This window comes from Electrona antarctica (genome assembly GCF_951216825.1).
Source record: "Electrona antarctica genome assembly, chromosome: 4".
Taxonomy (NCBI): domain Eukaryota; kingdom Metazoa; phylum Chordata; class Actinopteri; order Myctophiformes; family Myctophidae; genus Electrona; species Electrona antarctica.
In genome coordinates, this window is record NC_136809.1 from 541,716 (window position 1) to 558,524 (window position 16,809).

Sequence of the window (16,809 nt, forward strand, 5' to 3'; positions counted from 1 at the left end):
ACAGAGAACCACTGACACAGAGAACCACTGACACGGAGAACACAGAGAACCACTGACATAGAGAACACAGAGAACCACTGACACGGAGAACACAGAGAACCACTGACATAGAGAACCACTGACACAGAGAACACAGAGAACCACTGACACGGAGAACACAGAGAACCACTGACATAGAGAACCACTGACACAGAGAACACAGAGAACCACTGACACGGAGAACACAGAGAACCACTGACATAGAGAACCACTGACACAGAGAACACAGAGAACCACTGACACGGAGAACACAGAGAACCACTGACATAGAGAACCACTGACACAGAGAACACAGAGAACCACTGACATAGAGAACCACTGACATAGAGAACACAGAGAACCACTGACATAGAGAACACAGAGAACCACTGACATAGAGAACCACTGACATAGAGAACACAGAGAACCACTGACATAGAGAACACAGAGAACCACTGACATAGAGAACCACTGACATAGAGAACACAGAGAACCACTGACATAGAGAACCACTGACACAGAGAACACAGAGAACCACTGACATAGAGAACCACTGACATAGAGAACACAGAGAACCACTGACACAGAGAACCACTGACACAGAGAACCACTGACACAGAGAACCACTGACACAGAACCACTGACACAGAGAACCACTGACACAGAGAACCACTGACACAGAGAACCACTGACATAGAGAACACAGAGAACCACTGACATAGAGAACCACTGACATAGAGAACACAGAGAACCACTGACATAGAGAACCACTGACACAGAGAACACAGAGAACCACTGACACAGAGAACCACTGACATAGAGAACACAGAGAACCACTGACATAGAGAACCACTGACATAGAGAACACAGAGAACCACTGACATAGAGAACCACTGACATAGAGAACACAGAGAACCACTGACATAGAGAACCACTGACATAGAGAACACAGAGAACCACTGACATAGAGAACACAGAGAACCACTGACATAGAGAACCACTGACATAGAGAACACAGAGAACCACTGACATAGAGAACCACTGACATAGAGAACACAGAGAACCACTGACACAGAGAACCACTGACACAGAGAACCACTGACATAGAGAACACAGAGAACCACTGACACAGAGAACCACTGACACAGAGAACCACTGACACAGAGAACACAGAGAACCACTGACATAGAGAACCACTGACACAGAGAACCACTGACACAGAGAACCACTGACACAGAGAACCACTGACACAGAGAACCACTGACACAGAGAACCACTGACATAGAGAACACAGAGAACCACTGACACAGAGAACCACTGACACAGAGAACCACTGACACAGAGAACCACTGACATAGAGAACCACTGACACAGAGAACCACTGACATAGAGAACCACTGACACAGAGAACCACTGACATAGAGAACACAGAGAACCACTGACACAGAGAACCACTGACACAGAGAACCACTGACACAGAACCACTGACACAGAACCACTGACACAGAGAACCACTGACATAGAGAACCACTGCCACAGAGAACCACTGACACAGAGAACCACTGCCACAGAGAACCACTGACACAGAACCACTGACACAGAGAACACAGAGAACCACTGGCATAGAGATCCACTGCCACAGAGAACCACTGCCACAGAGAACCACTGACACAGAGAACCACTGCCACAGAGAACCACTGACACAGAGAACCACTGACACAGAGAACCACTGCCACAGAGAACCACTGACACAGAGAACCACTGACATAGAAACAACCTGAACTTTTAACATTCAGTAGGTTCTGTGCTCTGGGGGTTTTCTGGCTCAAACAAATGCTCTGATTTTCCTGCTGACTGTGATGTCACAGCCTGCAAATCCCACATTATGTCAACGGGATCTGCCAGCAGATGTCACTGGTTTCATTGTGTTGCCTGCCATTGCAGCTCAAAAGGCTTCCAAACCCTAGTACAGGTTTTTTGGTGTAATTGAGGTCAAGGGGGGGTCCCTGGAACAACATATTTTCAGATGGGGGTCCGTGGCCAATTACATATCATTCTGGGGGTCCTTGACATGGAAAAGGTTGAACACCACTGAATGACATAGAAACAGGTTTTTTAAGAAAACTATCAGGATTTAGGATGGTTTTTTTTTAGAATCGATCTAAACGTGTTATTAATGTATTGATGTTATCAACCATTCAGGATGTTTATCGTATTAATGTATTGATGTTATCAACCATCCAGGATGCTTATCGTATTAATGTATTGATGTTATCAACCATTCAGGATGCTTATCGTATTAATGTATTGATGTTATCAACCATTCAGGATGCTTATCGTATTAATGTATTGATGTTATCAACCATTCAGGATGTTTATCGTATTAATGTATTGATGTTATCAACCATTCAGGATGCTTATCGTATTAATGTATTGATGTTATCAACCATTCAGGATGCTTATCGTATTAATGTTCTGGAAGGTTAATGTTAGTAATAAGATATGGTATTAAAGGTATATATTTATACGTGTATATTTTAGGTAACGTTCTCCTGGAAGGATCCTCGTTCTCCAAACTGAAATACTGCAAGAACAACTTCAATAACGTTGTTTCCTCATTCATCCTGCTGCTGGAGCTCACCGTGGTCAACCAATGGCATGATATCCTTTAATATGGTCAACCAATGGAACGACAGGCTTTAATATGGTCGACCAATGGAACGACAGGCTTTAATATGGTCAACCAATGGAACGACAGGCTTTAATATGGTCAACCAATGGCATGACAGGCTTTAATATGGTCAACCAATTGCATGATATCCTTTAATATGGTCGACCAATGGAACGACAGGCTTTAATATGGTCAACCAATGACACAATATCCTTTAATATGGTCAACCAATGACGTGATAGCCTTTAACCGATTTTGTGGAGAGGTACAAATATACTCATACCCCCCAGCTATGGGACGTTATCTGCCAGCTACGTACATGTTCGTAACCAAACCAAATAATTAGATTCCTTTACAGGATCTCCTCACTGGTCAACAAAAACACCTTGAAGACCTTAACAGGAGCCCTCGTACAAGGTTTCTTTACAAGGTGTCCTTAATGGGCGTGTCCTGGGCTGTGATTGGTTGTTGTGTCCTTAATGGGCGTGCCCTGGGCTGTGATTGGTTGTTGTGTCCTTAATGGGCGTGTCCTGTGTGCAGATTGGTTGTTTGTGTCCTTAATGGGCGTGTCCTGGGCTGTGATTGGTTGTTGTGTCCTTAATGGGCGTGTCCTGTGCTCAGATTGGTTGTTTGTGTCCTTAATGGGCGTGTCCTGGGCTGTGATAGGTTGTTGTGTCCTTAATGGGCGTGTCCTGTGTGCAGATTGGTTGTTTGTGTCCTTAATGGGCGTGTCCTGGGCTGTGATTGGTTGTTGTGTCCTTAATGGGCGTGTCCTGTGCTCAGATTGGTTGTTTGTGTCCTTAATGGGCGTGTCCTGGGCTGTGCTTGGTTGTTGTGTCCTTAATGGGCGTGTCCTGGGCTGTGATTGGTTGTTGTGTCCTTAATGGGTGTGGTTACTGCTGACCAGCGGCTTCACAGCTGTCACTCATCCAGCGGCGGTGCTCTTCTTCATCCTGTTCCACATCATCGTCGTCATCATCATCATCAAGTATGACATCATCACAACACTTATGACATCATCACAACACCTATGACATCATCACAACACCAATGACATCATCACAACACCAATGCCATCATCACAACACCAATGCCATCATCACAACACCAATGACATCATCACAACACCAATGACATCATCACAACACTTATGACATCACCACAATACCAATGACATCATCACAAATGTTGTATTTTTTCTTGTTCAGGCCTTTGGCTGTTGGAAATGTGCTATATAAATAAAGTTTGATTGATTGACAATACAGCTATGACATCATCAACAACACCTATGACATCATCCATAACAACTATGACATCATCAACAAGACCTTACTTATACAAGAAATATTATTTATACATATTTACTGTATATTTATACATATATTTCTATACATACATATATTTATACATATATGTATTATATTTCAGTATCTTCATAGCCTTCGTGTTAGAAGGGTTCTATATATATATTTAAACATATATTTTTATATATTTATTATTATATTTCAGTATCTTCATAGCCTTCGTGTTAAGTGTTCTATATATATATATTTAAACATATATGTCTATATATTTATTATTATATTTCAGTATCTTCATAGCCTTCGTGTTAGAAGTGTTCTTCGTTGAATACACTCTGGAGAAAAGTGACCTTCAGACGACCCTGGAGAAAAAAATAGAAGAGTTGCAACTGGGAGTTGATCAGTACGTTGCACGCACGCACGCACGCACGCACACACGCACGCACACACGCACGCACATTGAGTTATAATTGTACTTCCGGCAGTCTTCTGGTGCTTCAAAACGTCACTGAGTAACTTCTATTGAAATTAATAGCGGGGGGGGGGGGGGGGGAGCTGTCGCTCCGGTCCTCGCTCTATCCTTTATAACTCTATGACTAACAGTCCTACAGTCATTAGTGACCATTAGTGACCGGAGGTTGGCAGAATGCACTGGACTCACTGGGCAACAGCCCAGCTTTAATGATCCTGAATCCCTTTATTTTAGATTGTTTTGTAGTAATAGTACAACATGAACATTACAGAGACTTTAGTCGTCACTGTACAATACTTTAAAACAGTCATTTTGCACACATTTCTTAAAATAGCTCTTATTTGCGCCGCCCTCGTGTAATCAGTACAGGGTACAGTCAATCACACGTCCAATGGGATCATTGGACGTGTGACGTGTGTGGGCGTGTGTGGGCATTCAATTCATAACTGTTGGTGTAACCAAGTGTCTCATAATGTTGTGTCCTCCAAAGATAAAAGGTTTATTTACATATATTTACATATGTTTATTTACATGTTGTATAAGTTAGTGGTTCCCAAACCTTTTCATGTCAAGGACCCCCAAATTGACACTAATTACCCCCGCCCCCGTGGACCCCCATTTGAAAAGATATGCCAGGGACCCCCATTTGAAGAGATATGCCAAGATATGCCAGGTACCCCCATTTGAAAAGATATGCCAGGGACCCCCATTTGAAAAGATATGCCAGGGACCCCCATTTGAAAAGATATGCCAGGGACCCCCATTTGAAAAGATATGCCAGGGACCCCCATTTGAAAAGATATGCCAGGGACCCCCATTTGAAAAGATATGCCAGGGACCCCCATTTGAAAAGATATTCCAGGGACCCCCATATAAGAAGATTTTTACAGCTTTAGCAGTGATTCTCTAATATTGTCATTTCAAGGACCCCCAGTTTGACATGCATTAGTCTACGGACCCCCATTTAATGGCATTTCTATCTCTGGGACCCCCCAATTTATATTGAAAAATCAATGTTCATTTATCTCGGAGAGTGTACAAATGGAACCAAAGGGACCTCCCAACTATCATATAGCTGGGGACCCCCTGGAACTCCCTCAAGGACCCCTGGGGGTCCCCGGACCCCTGGAACTCCCTCAAGGACCCCTGGGGGTCCCCGGACCCCTGGAACTCCCTCAAGGACCCCTGGGGGTCCCCGGACCCCTGGAACTCCCTCAAGGACCCCTGGGGGTCCCCGGACCCCACTTTGGGACCCACTGGTCTAATGCTCCTCCATACAGAAGATAGGAGGTTTATTTGCATATATTTAAATATATTACCATATATTTACATATATATTTCCAGGGAGCAGATAGAAGGTTTATTTACATATATTTACATATATTTACATATATTTACATATATTTACATATATTTACATATATTCTTCCAGGGAGAAGCTAGAAGGTTCATTTACATATATTACCATATATTTACATATATTTACATATATTCTTCCAGGGAGAAGCTAGAAGGTTTATTTACATATATTTACATATATTTACATATATTCTTCCAGGGAGAAGTTAGAAGGAACTCTGGTGGATTCCATGGAAACAGAGACGGACGTCGTCGTCGACCAATCAGAATCTACCAATAAATCCTCTCTACGCTTCAAGATCGCTTCACAACGTAAGATATAATAATAATAATAATAATAATAATAATAATAATAATAGAATAAATCCTCTACGCTTCAAGATCGCTTCACAACGTAAGATATAATAATAATAATAATAATAATAATAATAATAATAATAGAATAAATCCTCTACGCTTCAAGATCGCTTCACAACGTAAGAACACTTCCTTTAATTAACAGGTTAACAGTAACACCCTAATCGCCCAGGCTTATTTAATCCATTAAATCAGAGGTTATTTAATCCATTAAATCAGAGGTTATTTAATCCATTAAATCAGAGGTTATTTAATCCATTAAATCAGAGGTTATTTAATCCATTAAATCAGAGGTTATTTAATCCATTAAATCAGAGGTTATTTAATCCATTAAATCAGGTTATTGGATTAAATAACCAGACTATAGGATAGTACTGATTCAGTGTGTCGGTTGGTCCCTCCAGACTATAGGATAGTACTGATTCAGTGTGTCGGTTGGTCCCTCCAGACTATAGGATAGTACTGATGCAGCGTATCGGTTGGTCCCTCCAGACTATAGGATAGTACTGATTCAGTGTGTCGGTTGGTCCCTCCAGACTATAGGATAGTACTGATTCAGTGTATCGGTTGGTCCCTCCAGACTATAGGATAGTACTGATGCAGCGTATCGGTTGGTCCCTCCAGACTATAGGGTACTGATGCAGTGTATCGGTTGGTCCCTCCAGACTATAGGGTACTGATGCAGCGTATCGGTTGGTCCCTCCAGACTATAGGATAGTACTGATGCAGTGTATTGGTTGGTCCCTCCAGACTATAGGATAGTACTGATGCAGCGTATCGGTTGGTCCCTCCAGACTATAGGATAGTACTGATGCAGTGTATTCGTTGGTCCCTCCAGACTATAGGATAGTACTGATGCAGTGTATTGGTTGGTCCCTCCAGACTATAGGATAGTACTGATGCAGTGTATTGGTTGGTCCCTCCAGACTATAGGGTACTGATGCAGCGTATCGGTTGGTCCCTCCAGACTATAGGATAGTACTGATGCAGTGTATTCGTTGGTCCCTCCAGACTATAGGATCAGGGGCGGCGCTGGGGGGGGGCTTGCGGGGGCTATAGCACCTCCAAAAATCCCATAGCACCCCTGTAGCACCCCCAAGAAATTCTTCATTTTTCCCCCACTGTCAGTGAATAAAATTATTTTCTCTGAAATGATTTGGTGGTCATATAATATTATTTTCAATGGCCTATCGGCTATCTGTTAACATCGATTAGTAAAAAATGTATACTCGTATATGCGCAGTGCTCCGTTCGGGTAACGTTACGTACATAACGTACATTACGTACATAACGTACATTACGTACATACGTTACGCGAGCGGCGTGCATCACCTGACATGCTTTGAACCAACCAGGTGTAGTTGTACTAGTTGGTGGAACTTGGCGGGCCGTTTTGTTTTTGCTCAGCAGCACATTCACAGAACAAGACAGACATACAGTGAGACAGATCATAACGAGATACAAAATGGATAAGTTTGTGGTCAGGCAGCCTCGAGTCGTGCAGCACGATAGCAATGCGAATCCTGTTCTTGATATGGAGGCGGAGGACGAGAATTCAGTCTGAACATGACGGAGAGGGAGAGCCCGATACACCGGGAGAGGATGTTATTATTCAGGACGACAAAAGCGCTATAGATAGACCCGATTATCAATGCCTTTGCCGGCAATCACAACAACAGACGCATCGTTCTTATGTGAAGTTGGTGAGTGACTGTTTTATTTTATTACCATATACGCCGTTTGAGTGGGCACTGGGAGGGAAGACTGGGCACTGCACTCCATCATGACAAGTGTGTCATGATGGCCAGGAAGGCACTGTGGCATTATTCCAATAGTCAGCTTTATTTGTGTGCAGGGCAGGCCGCTGCTCTAGTAGGGTGGATTTATTTCATTAAGTGTGTGTGTGTGTGTGTGTGTGTGTGTGTGTGTGTGTGTGTGTGTGTGTGTGTGTGTGTGTGTGTGTGTGTGTGTGTGTGTGTGTGTGTGTGTGTGTGTGTGTGTGTGCGTGCGTGCGTGCGTGCGTGATTTTGTGTTGGTTACATGGTTTACTGATAATCCATAATGCTCAAGATTGTTGGATAGGCATGGGCTAATATCCCCCAATACTGCCACGATCTGGCGGAGTCAGGGAAGGTTAATGGACTGCAGCCTTAGAGCAATAGGTGTATGATGAACTTAATGTATTGCAATTTGCTTTTGAAAACAGTAGCCTGCACATTAATAACTGCATTATTGCAAGTTGCTTGTTTGCTGGTGTGAAATTGCTCCCCAAAGGCTGTTTTTTGGGGAGGAAACGTGCAAAAAAAACCACCCAGAGGCGTGTTTTTGGGGGCTAAACCCGAAAAAAAATCGTCCCTGCGGGACATAGCACCTCCATTATTAGTCAAGCTCCCTTATAGCTCCCCCAGTAAAATTGGTCTGGAGCCGCCACTGTATAGGATAGTACTGATGCAGCGTATCGGTTGGTCCCTCCAGACTATAGGATAGTACTGATGCAGCGTATCGGTTGGTCCCTCCAGACTATAGGATAGTACTGATGCAGCGTATCGGTTGGTCCCTCCAGACTATAGGATAGTACTGATGCAGCGTATCGGTTGGTCCCTCCAGACTATAGGATAGTACTGATGCAGTGTATTGGTTGGTCCCTCCAGACTATAGGATAGTACTGATGCAGCGTATCGGTTGGTCCCTCCAGACTATAGGATAGTACTGATGCAGCGTATCGGTTGGTCCCTCCAGACTATAGGATAGTACTGATGCAGCGTATCGGTTGGTCCCTCCAGACTATAGGATAGTACTGATGCAGCGTATCGGTTGGTCCCTCCAGACTATAGGATAGTACTGATGCAGCGTATCGGTTGGTCCCTCCAGACTATAGGATAGTACTGATGCAGCGTATCGGTTGGTCCCTCCAGACTATAGGATAGTACTGATGCAGCGTATCGGTTGGTCCCTCCAGACTATAGGATAGTACTGATGCAGCGTATCGGTTGGTCCCTCCAGACTATAGGATAGTACTGATGCAGCGTATCGGTTGGTCCCTCCAGACTATAGGATAGTACTGATGCAGCGTATCGGTTGGTCCCTCCAGACTATAGGATAGTACTGATGCAGCGTATCGGTTGGTCCCTCCAGACTATAGGATAGTACTGATGCAGCGTATCGGTTGGTCCCTCCAGACTATAGGATAGTACTGATGCAGCGTATCGGTTGGTCCCTCCAGACTATAGGATAGTACTGATGCAGCGTATCGGTTGGTCCCTCCAGACTATAGGATAGTACTGATGCAGCGTATCGGTTGGTCCCTCCAGACTATAGGATAGTACTGATGCAGCGTATCGGTTGGTCCCTCCAGACTATAGGATAGTACTGATGCAGCGTATCGGTTGGTCCCTCCAGACTATAGGATAGTACTGATGCAGCGTATCGGTTGGTCCCTCCAGACTATAGGATAGTACTGATGCAGCGTATCGGTTGGTCCCTCCAGACTATAGGATAGTACTGATGCAGCGTATCGGTTGGTCCCTCCAGACTATAGGATAGTACTGATGCAGCGTATCGGTTGGTCCCTCCAGACTATAGGATAGTACTGATGCAGTGTATCGGTTGGTCCCTCCAGGCTATAGGATAGTACTGATGCAGTGTATCGGTTGGTCCCTCCAGGCTATAGGATAGTACTGATGCAGCGTATCGGTTGGTCCCTCCAGACTATAGGATAGTACTGATGCAGCGTATCGGTTGGTCCCTCCAGACTATAGGATAGTACTGATGCAGCGTATCGGTTGGTCCCTCCAGACTATAGGATAGTACTGATGCAGCGTATCGGTTGGTCCCTCCAGACTATAGGATAGTACTGATGCAGCGTATCGGTTGGTCCCTCCAGACTATAGGATAGTACTGATGCAGCGTATCGGTTGGTCCCTCCAGACTATAGGATAGTACTGATGCAGCGTATCGGTTGGTCCCTCCAGACTATAGGATAGTACTGATGCAGCGTATCGGTTGGTCCCTCCAGACTATAGGATAGTACTGATGCAGCGTATCGGTTGGTCCCTCCAGACTATAGGATAGTACTGATGCAGCGTATCGGTTGGTCCCTCCAGACTATAGGATAGTACTGATGCAGCGTATCGGTTGGTCCCTCCAGACTATAGGATAGTACTGATGCAGCGTATCGGTTGGTCCCTCCAGACTATAGGATAGTACTGATGCAGCGTATCGGTTGGTCCCTCCAGACTATAGGATAGTACTGATGCAGCGTATCGGTTGGTCCCTCCAGACTATAGGATAGTACTGATGCAGCGTATCGGTTGGTCCCTCCAGACTATAGGATAGTACTGATGCAGCGTATCGGTTGGTCCCTCCAGACTATAGGATAGTACTGATGCAGCGTATCGGTTGGTCCCTCCAGACTATAGGATAGTACTGATGCAGTGTATTGGTTGGTCCCTCCAGGCTATAGGACAGTACTGATGCAGTGTATTGGTTGGTCCCTCCAGGCTATAGGATAGTACTGATGCAGTGTATTGGTTGGTCCCTCCAGCCTATAGGACAGTACTGATGCAGTGTATTGGTTGGTCCCTCCAGGCTATAGGACGGTAGACGCTCTACTCCAGAGGATGTTTGAAGCTGACCTCAGACCAGACGACTTTGACCTTGAAGACGACCAGTCGACCTTGAACTTCTCCAACCCGGTCTTCAGCTCCCTATAGAGCCGTGTGTGTGTGTGTGTGTGTGTGTGTGTGTGTGTGTGCGCTTGCGAGCGTGCGTGCGTGCGTGCGTGCGTGCGTGCGTGCGTGCGTGCGTGCGTGCGTGCGTGCGTGCGTGCGTGCGTGCGTGCGTGCGTGCGTGCGTGTGTGTGTGTGTGTGTGTGTGTGTGTGTGTGTGTGTGCGCGCGCACATATGAATCAGCACTCCAGTAACATTCCATATTTTATGATTGCACTTCAACCTGCAGATTGAATGTACCGTTGATTTATACAATATTAACATAATCTGATGTATTTGTACAATAATTATGATCATAATCTGTATTTGTACTGTCAGATGAACATATATTTTCCACAGGTTTATATGAAGGGAAATGCAGCTGAATAAAAGGTGTATATGAAGGGAACCACAGCTGAATAAAAGGTTTATATGAAGGGAACCGCAGCTGAATAAAAGGTTTATATGAAGGGAACCACAGCTGAATAAAAGGTTTATATGAAGGGAACCACAGCTGAATAAAAGGTTTATATGAAGGGAACCACAGCTGAATAAAAGGTTTATATGAAGGGAACCGCAGCTGAATAAAAGGTTTATATGAAGGGAACCACAGCTGAATAAAAGGTTTATATGAAGGGAACCACAGCTGAATAAAAGGTTTATATGAAGGGAACCACAGCTGAATAAAAGGTTTATATGAAGGGAACCACAGCTGAATAAAAGGTGTATATGAAGGGAACCACAGCTGAATAAAAGGTGTATATGAAGGGAACCACAGCTGAATAAAAGGTGTATATGAAGGGAACCACAGCTGAATAAAAGGTGTATATGAAGGGAACCACAGCTGAATAAAAGGTTTATATGAAGGGAACCACAGCTGAATAAAAGGTTTATATGAAGGGAAATGCATCTGAATAAAAGGTTTATATGAAGGGAACCGCAGCTGAATAAAAGGTTTATATGAAGGGAACCACAGCTGAATAAAAGGTTTATATGAAGGGAACCACAGCTGAATAAAAGGTTTATATGAAGGGAACCACAGCTGAATAAAAGGTTTATATGAAGGGAACCGCAGCTGAATAAAAGGTTTATATGAAGGGAACCACAGCTGAATAAAAGGTTTATATGAAGGGAACCACAGCTGAATAAAAGGTTTATATGAAGGGAACCACAGCTGAATAAAAGGTTTATATGAAGGGAACCACAGCTGAATAAAAGGTTTATATGAAGGGAACCACAGCTGAATAAAAGGTTTATATGAAGGGAACCACAGCTGAATAAAAGGTTTATATGAAGGGAACCACAGCTGAATAAAAGGTTTATATGAAGGGAACCACAGCTGAATAAAAGGTTTATATGAAGGGAACCACAGCTGAATAAAAGTGCTGATCGATGAGCCTTGTGTGTCGTCGTCAATATAACAGTGTGTGAATGTAATGCAGTCTATACGTCAATGCACTAGCACTCATAGATATATATAAACACTAGATAGCTCACCCGCGCTGTTGGCCAATGGAGAGCGACGTCGTTACGTGGCGGCCATCTTACCTCGGGACACATAACATTGGGTCTATGGGGCATGTACTCTTAAATGACCATAACTTGCTCAATTTTCAACCGGTTTGGTTTGTTATAAATGTCAGAGACGTTCGCATACTTATATGCTTTTATACGACGTTCATATATAAAAAATAAATTAAGCATAAGCGTCCTGAATCATAGCCACGTTGACAACGTTTGTAATAAACCAAACCGTTTGTAAATCCGTCAAGATTTGAGCGAGTTATGACTGTTTCTGTTTGAGCTGCCATTGAACATACTGTACTGTAGCCCCGAAGTAAGATGGCTGCCGGGTGAACGACGTCAGAAACTCCGCCTTGAGCCATCTAGTGTTTATATATATCTATGCTAGCACTGATTGGAGGACTTTAGGCCACACCCTTTAGGTGTTATAACACCTAAAGGGCGCAAGCACGCACGCACGCACGCACGCACGCACGCACGCACGCACGCACGCACACGGCAATTATAAATTGCCACATTATTTAAGCCATGGCAAGAACTGTGGATGGAATTCCACATGGATGAATTTGCGTGGACACAATTTTCTATTGTGTCTTATAAATGTTTTATTTATAAGATTATAATTATACGGCCTCACTCTGCATCGATTATCATTGAAAAGATTCATTCAAAGATGTTCCTAGAAGCTTTGTCATTGGTCGAAAAAAAACCTGGTCGCAATGACCAATCAGGAAGCAGACAGGCAAATTGACCAATGACAAAGCTTCTAGGAACATCTTTGAATGCAGATTGCGCCCCCTAGGTGTGTCACAGAGACTACATTATTTTTGGGAGCGTTCTACCCATTGCTGGCTGTCTGAATACCAAAACAATAAATAAAAATAAAGGTCATTAAAATGTTGACATATTATTGCTTATAGCAGCTTTAAAGGAGGCCAGTGATTGGCTTGTTTTAAATGTTTGTTTTTTTGTTGTGGCTTTCGTCTTTATTTTATATTTTTTATGGAGGGACAGACAGTAGGCTGACAGGAAATGGGGAGAGAGATGGGGGAAGATATGCAGTAAAGGCCGTCGGGATCGGGAGTCCAACCCGCAGCACACTGCCAGACTGGATTACCAGCCATGGTGCCTGGACCACTGAGCCATGGCCTAGGCCCTTGGCTTGTTTTAAGGGAAGGGGGCGGGGCGTTCCACACCTGCATAGCAGTGCTGCGGGAGGTGGCTCAGGGGTAGAGTGGCCACTAGGGGGCAGCGGTGGCTCAGGGGTAGAGTGGCCACTAGGGGGCAGCGGTGGCTCAGGGGTAGAGTGGCCACTAGGGGGCAGCGGTGGCTCAGGGGTAGAGTGGCCACTAGGGGGCGGCGGTGGCTCAGGGGTAGAGTGGCCACTAGGGGGCGGCGGTGGCTCAGGGGTAGAGTGGCCACTAGGGGGCGGCGGTGGCTCAGGGGTAGAGTGGCCACTAGGGGGCGGCGGTGGCTCAGGGGTAGAGTGGCCACTAGGGGGCGGCGGTGGCTCAGGGGTAGAGTGGCCACTAGGGGGCGGCGGTGGCTCAGGGGTAGAGTGGCCACTAGGGGGCGGCGGTGGCTCAGGGGTAGAGTGGCCACTAGGGGGCGGCGGTGGCTCAGGGGTAGAGTGGCTGGAGTTCCAACCTGGGCTCCCCCAGAGTTAGTGTGGAAGTGTCCTTGAGCAACACTGTACTTGCGTGCGTGCGTGCGTGCGTGCGTGCGTGCGTGCGTGCGTGTGTGTGTGTGTGTGTGTGTGTGTGTGTGTGTGCGCGCACATATGAATCAGCACTCCAGTAACATTCCATATTTTATGATTGCACTTCAACCTGCAGATTGAATGTACCGTTGATTTATACAATATTAACATAATCTGATGTATTTGTACAATAATTATGATCATAATCTGTATTTGTACTGTCAGATGAACATATATTTTCCACAGGTTTATATGAAGGGAAATGCAGCTGAATAAAAGGTGTATATGAAGGGAAATGCAGCTGAATAAAAGGTTTATATGAAGGGAACCGCAGCTGAATAAAAGGTTTATATGAAGGGAACCACAGCTGAATAAAAGGTTTATATGAAGGGAACCACAGCTGAATAAAAGGTTTATATGAAGGGAACCACAGCTGAATAAAAGGTTTATATGAAGGGAACCACAGCTGAATAAAAGGTTTATATGAAGGGAACCACAGCTGAATAAAAGTGCTGATCGATGAGCCTTGTGTGTCGTCGTCAATATAACAGTGTGTGAATGTAATGCAGTCTATACGTCAATGCCCTGCTCTGATTGGAGGACTTTAGGCCACACCCTTTAGGTGTTATAACACCTAAAGGACGCACGCACGCATGCATGCACGCACGCACCCACGCACGCACGCACGCACGCGGCAATTATAAATTGCCACATTATTTAAGCCATGGCAAGAACTGTGGATGGAATTCCACGTGGATGAATTTGCGTGGACACAATTTTCTATTGTGTCTTATAAATGTTTTATTTATAAGATTATAATTATACGGCCTCACTCTGCATCGATTATCATTGAAAAGATTCATTCAAAGATGTTCCTAGAAGCTTTGTCATTGGTCGGAAAAAAACCTGGTCGCAATGACCAATCAGGAAGCAGACAGGCAAATTGACCAATGACAAAGCTTCTAGGAACATCTTTGAATGCAGATTGCGCCCCCTAGGTGTGTCACAGAGACTACATTATTTTTGGGAGCGTTCTACCCATTGCTGGCTGTCTGAATACCAAAACAATAAATACAAATAAAGGTCATTAAAATGTTGACATATTATTGCTTATAGCAGCTTTAAAGGAGGCCAGTGATTGGCTTGTTTTAAATGTTTGTTTTTTTGTTGTGGCTTTCGTCTTTATTTTATATTTTTTATGGAGGGACAGACAGTAGGCTGACAGGAAATGGGGAGAGAGATGGGGGAAGATATGCAGTAAAGGCCGTCGGGATCGGGAGTCCAACCCGCAGCACACTGCCAGACTGGATTACCAGCCATGGTGCCTGGACCACTGAGCCATGGCCCAGGCCTGGACCACTGAGCCATGGCCTAGGCCCTTGGCTTGTTTTAAGGGAAGGGGGCGGGGCGTTCCACTCCTGCATAGCAGTGCTGCGGGGGGTGAATTTACCCAGGCGGCGGTGGCTCAGGGGTAGAGTGGCCACTAGGGGGCGGCGGTGGCTCAGGGGTAGAGTGGCCACTAGGGGGCGGCGGTGGCTCAGGGGTAGAGTGGCCACTAGGGGGCGGCGGTGGCTCAGGGGTAGAGTGGCCACTAGGGGGCGGCGGTGGCTCAGGGGTAGAGCGGCCACTAGGGGGCGGCGGTGGCTCAGGGGTAGAGTGGCCACTAGGGGGCGGCGGTGGCTCAGGGGTAGAGTGGCCACTAGGGGGCGGCGGTGGCTCAGGGGTAGAGTGGCCACTAGGGGGCGGCGGTGGCTCAGGGGTAGAGTGGCCACTAGGGGGCGGCGGTGGCTCAGGGGTAGAGTGGCCACTAGGGGGCGGCGGTGGCTCAGGGGTAGAGTGGCTGGAGTTCCAACCTGGGCTCCCCCAGAGTTAGTGTGGAAGTGTCCTTGAGCAACACTCTGAACCGCTGATTGCTCCCGATGTGCAGGTTGGTGCCTTGCATGGTTTCCACTGCCATCAGTGTATGAATGTGTGTGTGAATGGGTGAATGTAATGCACACTCTATGTAAAGCGCCTTGGATAAATGTGCTATATAAATGCACCATTTACCATTTATTTGTTGATAGATATTCCACTGTGCGTGCTTGTGTGATCATTGTTTACGCTCCCTCTAGTTCTGTGGCTGTGGGTGTCGCTCACTCTTTTTAAAGTAATTTAAAGCCAGTGATGCTTAGGCCTCAGTCACACTATGGAGACAGCTGTCTTGTCCGTGTTTAATGGGTCGGCCGACCCATGGGCCGACTGGCCGACCCATGAGCCACCGGCCAACCCATGCGGCCGACCGGCCGACCCATGGGCTGACCGGCCGACCCATGGGCCGACCCATGAGCCACCGGCCAACCATGAGCCACCGGCCGACCCATGGGCTGACCGGCCGACCCATGAGCCACCGGCCGACCCATGAGCCACCGGCCGACCCATGAGCTGACCGGCCGACCCATGGGCTGACCGGCCGACCCATGAGCTGACCGGCCGACCCATGAGCTGACCGGCCGACCCATGGGCTGACCGGCCGACCCATGAGCTGACCGGCCGACCCATGGGCTGACCGGCCGACCCATGAGCTGACCGGCCGACCCATGGGCTGACCGGCCGACCCATGAGCTGACCGGCCGACCCATGGGCTGACCGGCCGACCCATGAGCTGACCGGCCGACCGGCCGACCCATGAGCTGACCGGCCGACCCATGAGCCACCGGCC

General features: G+C 46.2%; 1 protein-coding gene across 3 annotated transcripts in view; it reads left to right on the forward strand.

The window, feature by feature from the left end:
• The window catches only part of tpcn3 (two pore segment channel 3), a 78,052-nt gene extending 66,734 nt beyond the window's left edge, over nucleotides 1-11,318 (forward strand). For 2 of the 3 annotated variants that reach the window (XM_079499829.1, XM_079499830.1), the window contains exons 16-20: nucleotides 2,560-2,679; nucleotides 3,587-3,677; nucleotides 4,280-4,393; nucleotides 6,021-6,133; nucleotides 10,766-11,318. In XM_079499829.1, the coding sequence (XP_079355955.1) occupies nucleotides 2,560-2,679; nucleotides 3,587-3,677; nucleotides 4,280-4,393; nucleotides 6,021-6,133; nucleotides 10,766-10,890 (563 nt within the window). In that variant the 3' untranslated portion in view covers nucleotides 10,891-11,318. The remainder of the gene's footprint in view (nucleotides 1-2,559; nucleotides 2,680-3,586; nucleotides 3,678-4,279; nucleotides 4,394-6,020; nucleotides 6,134-10,765) is intronic. The other variant, XM_079499831.1, reaches the window with a different exon arrangement.
• Nucleotides 11,319-16,809: the final 5,491 nt, after the last annotated feature.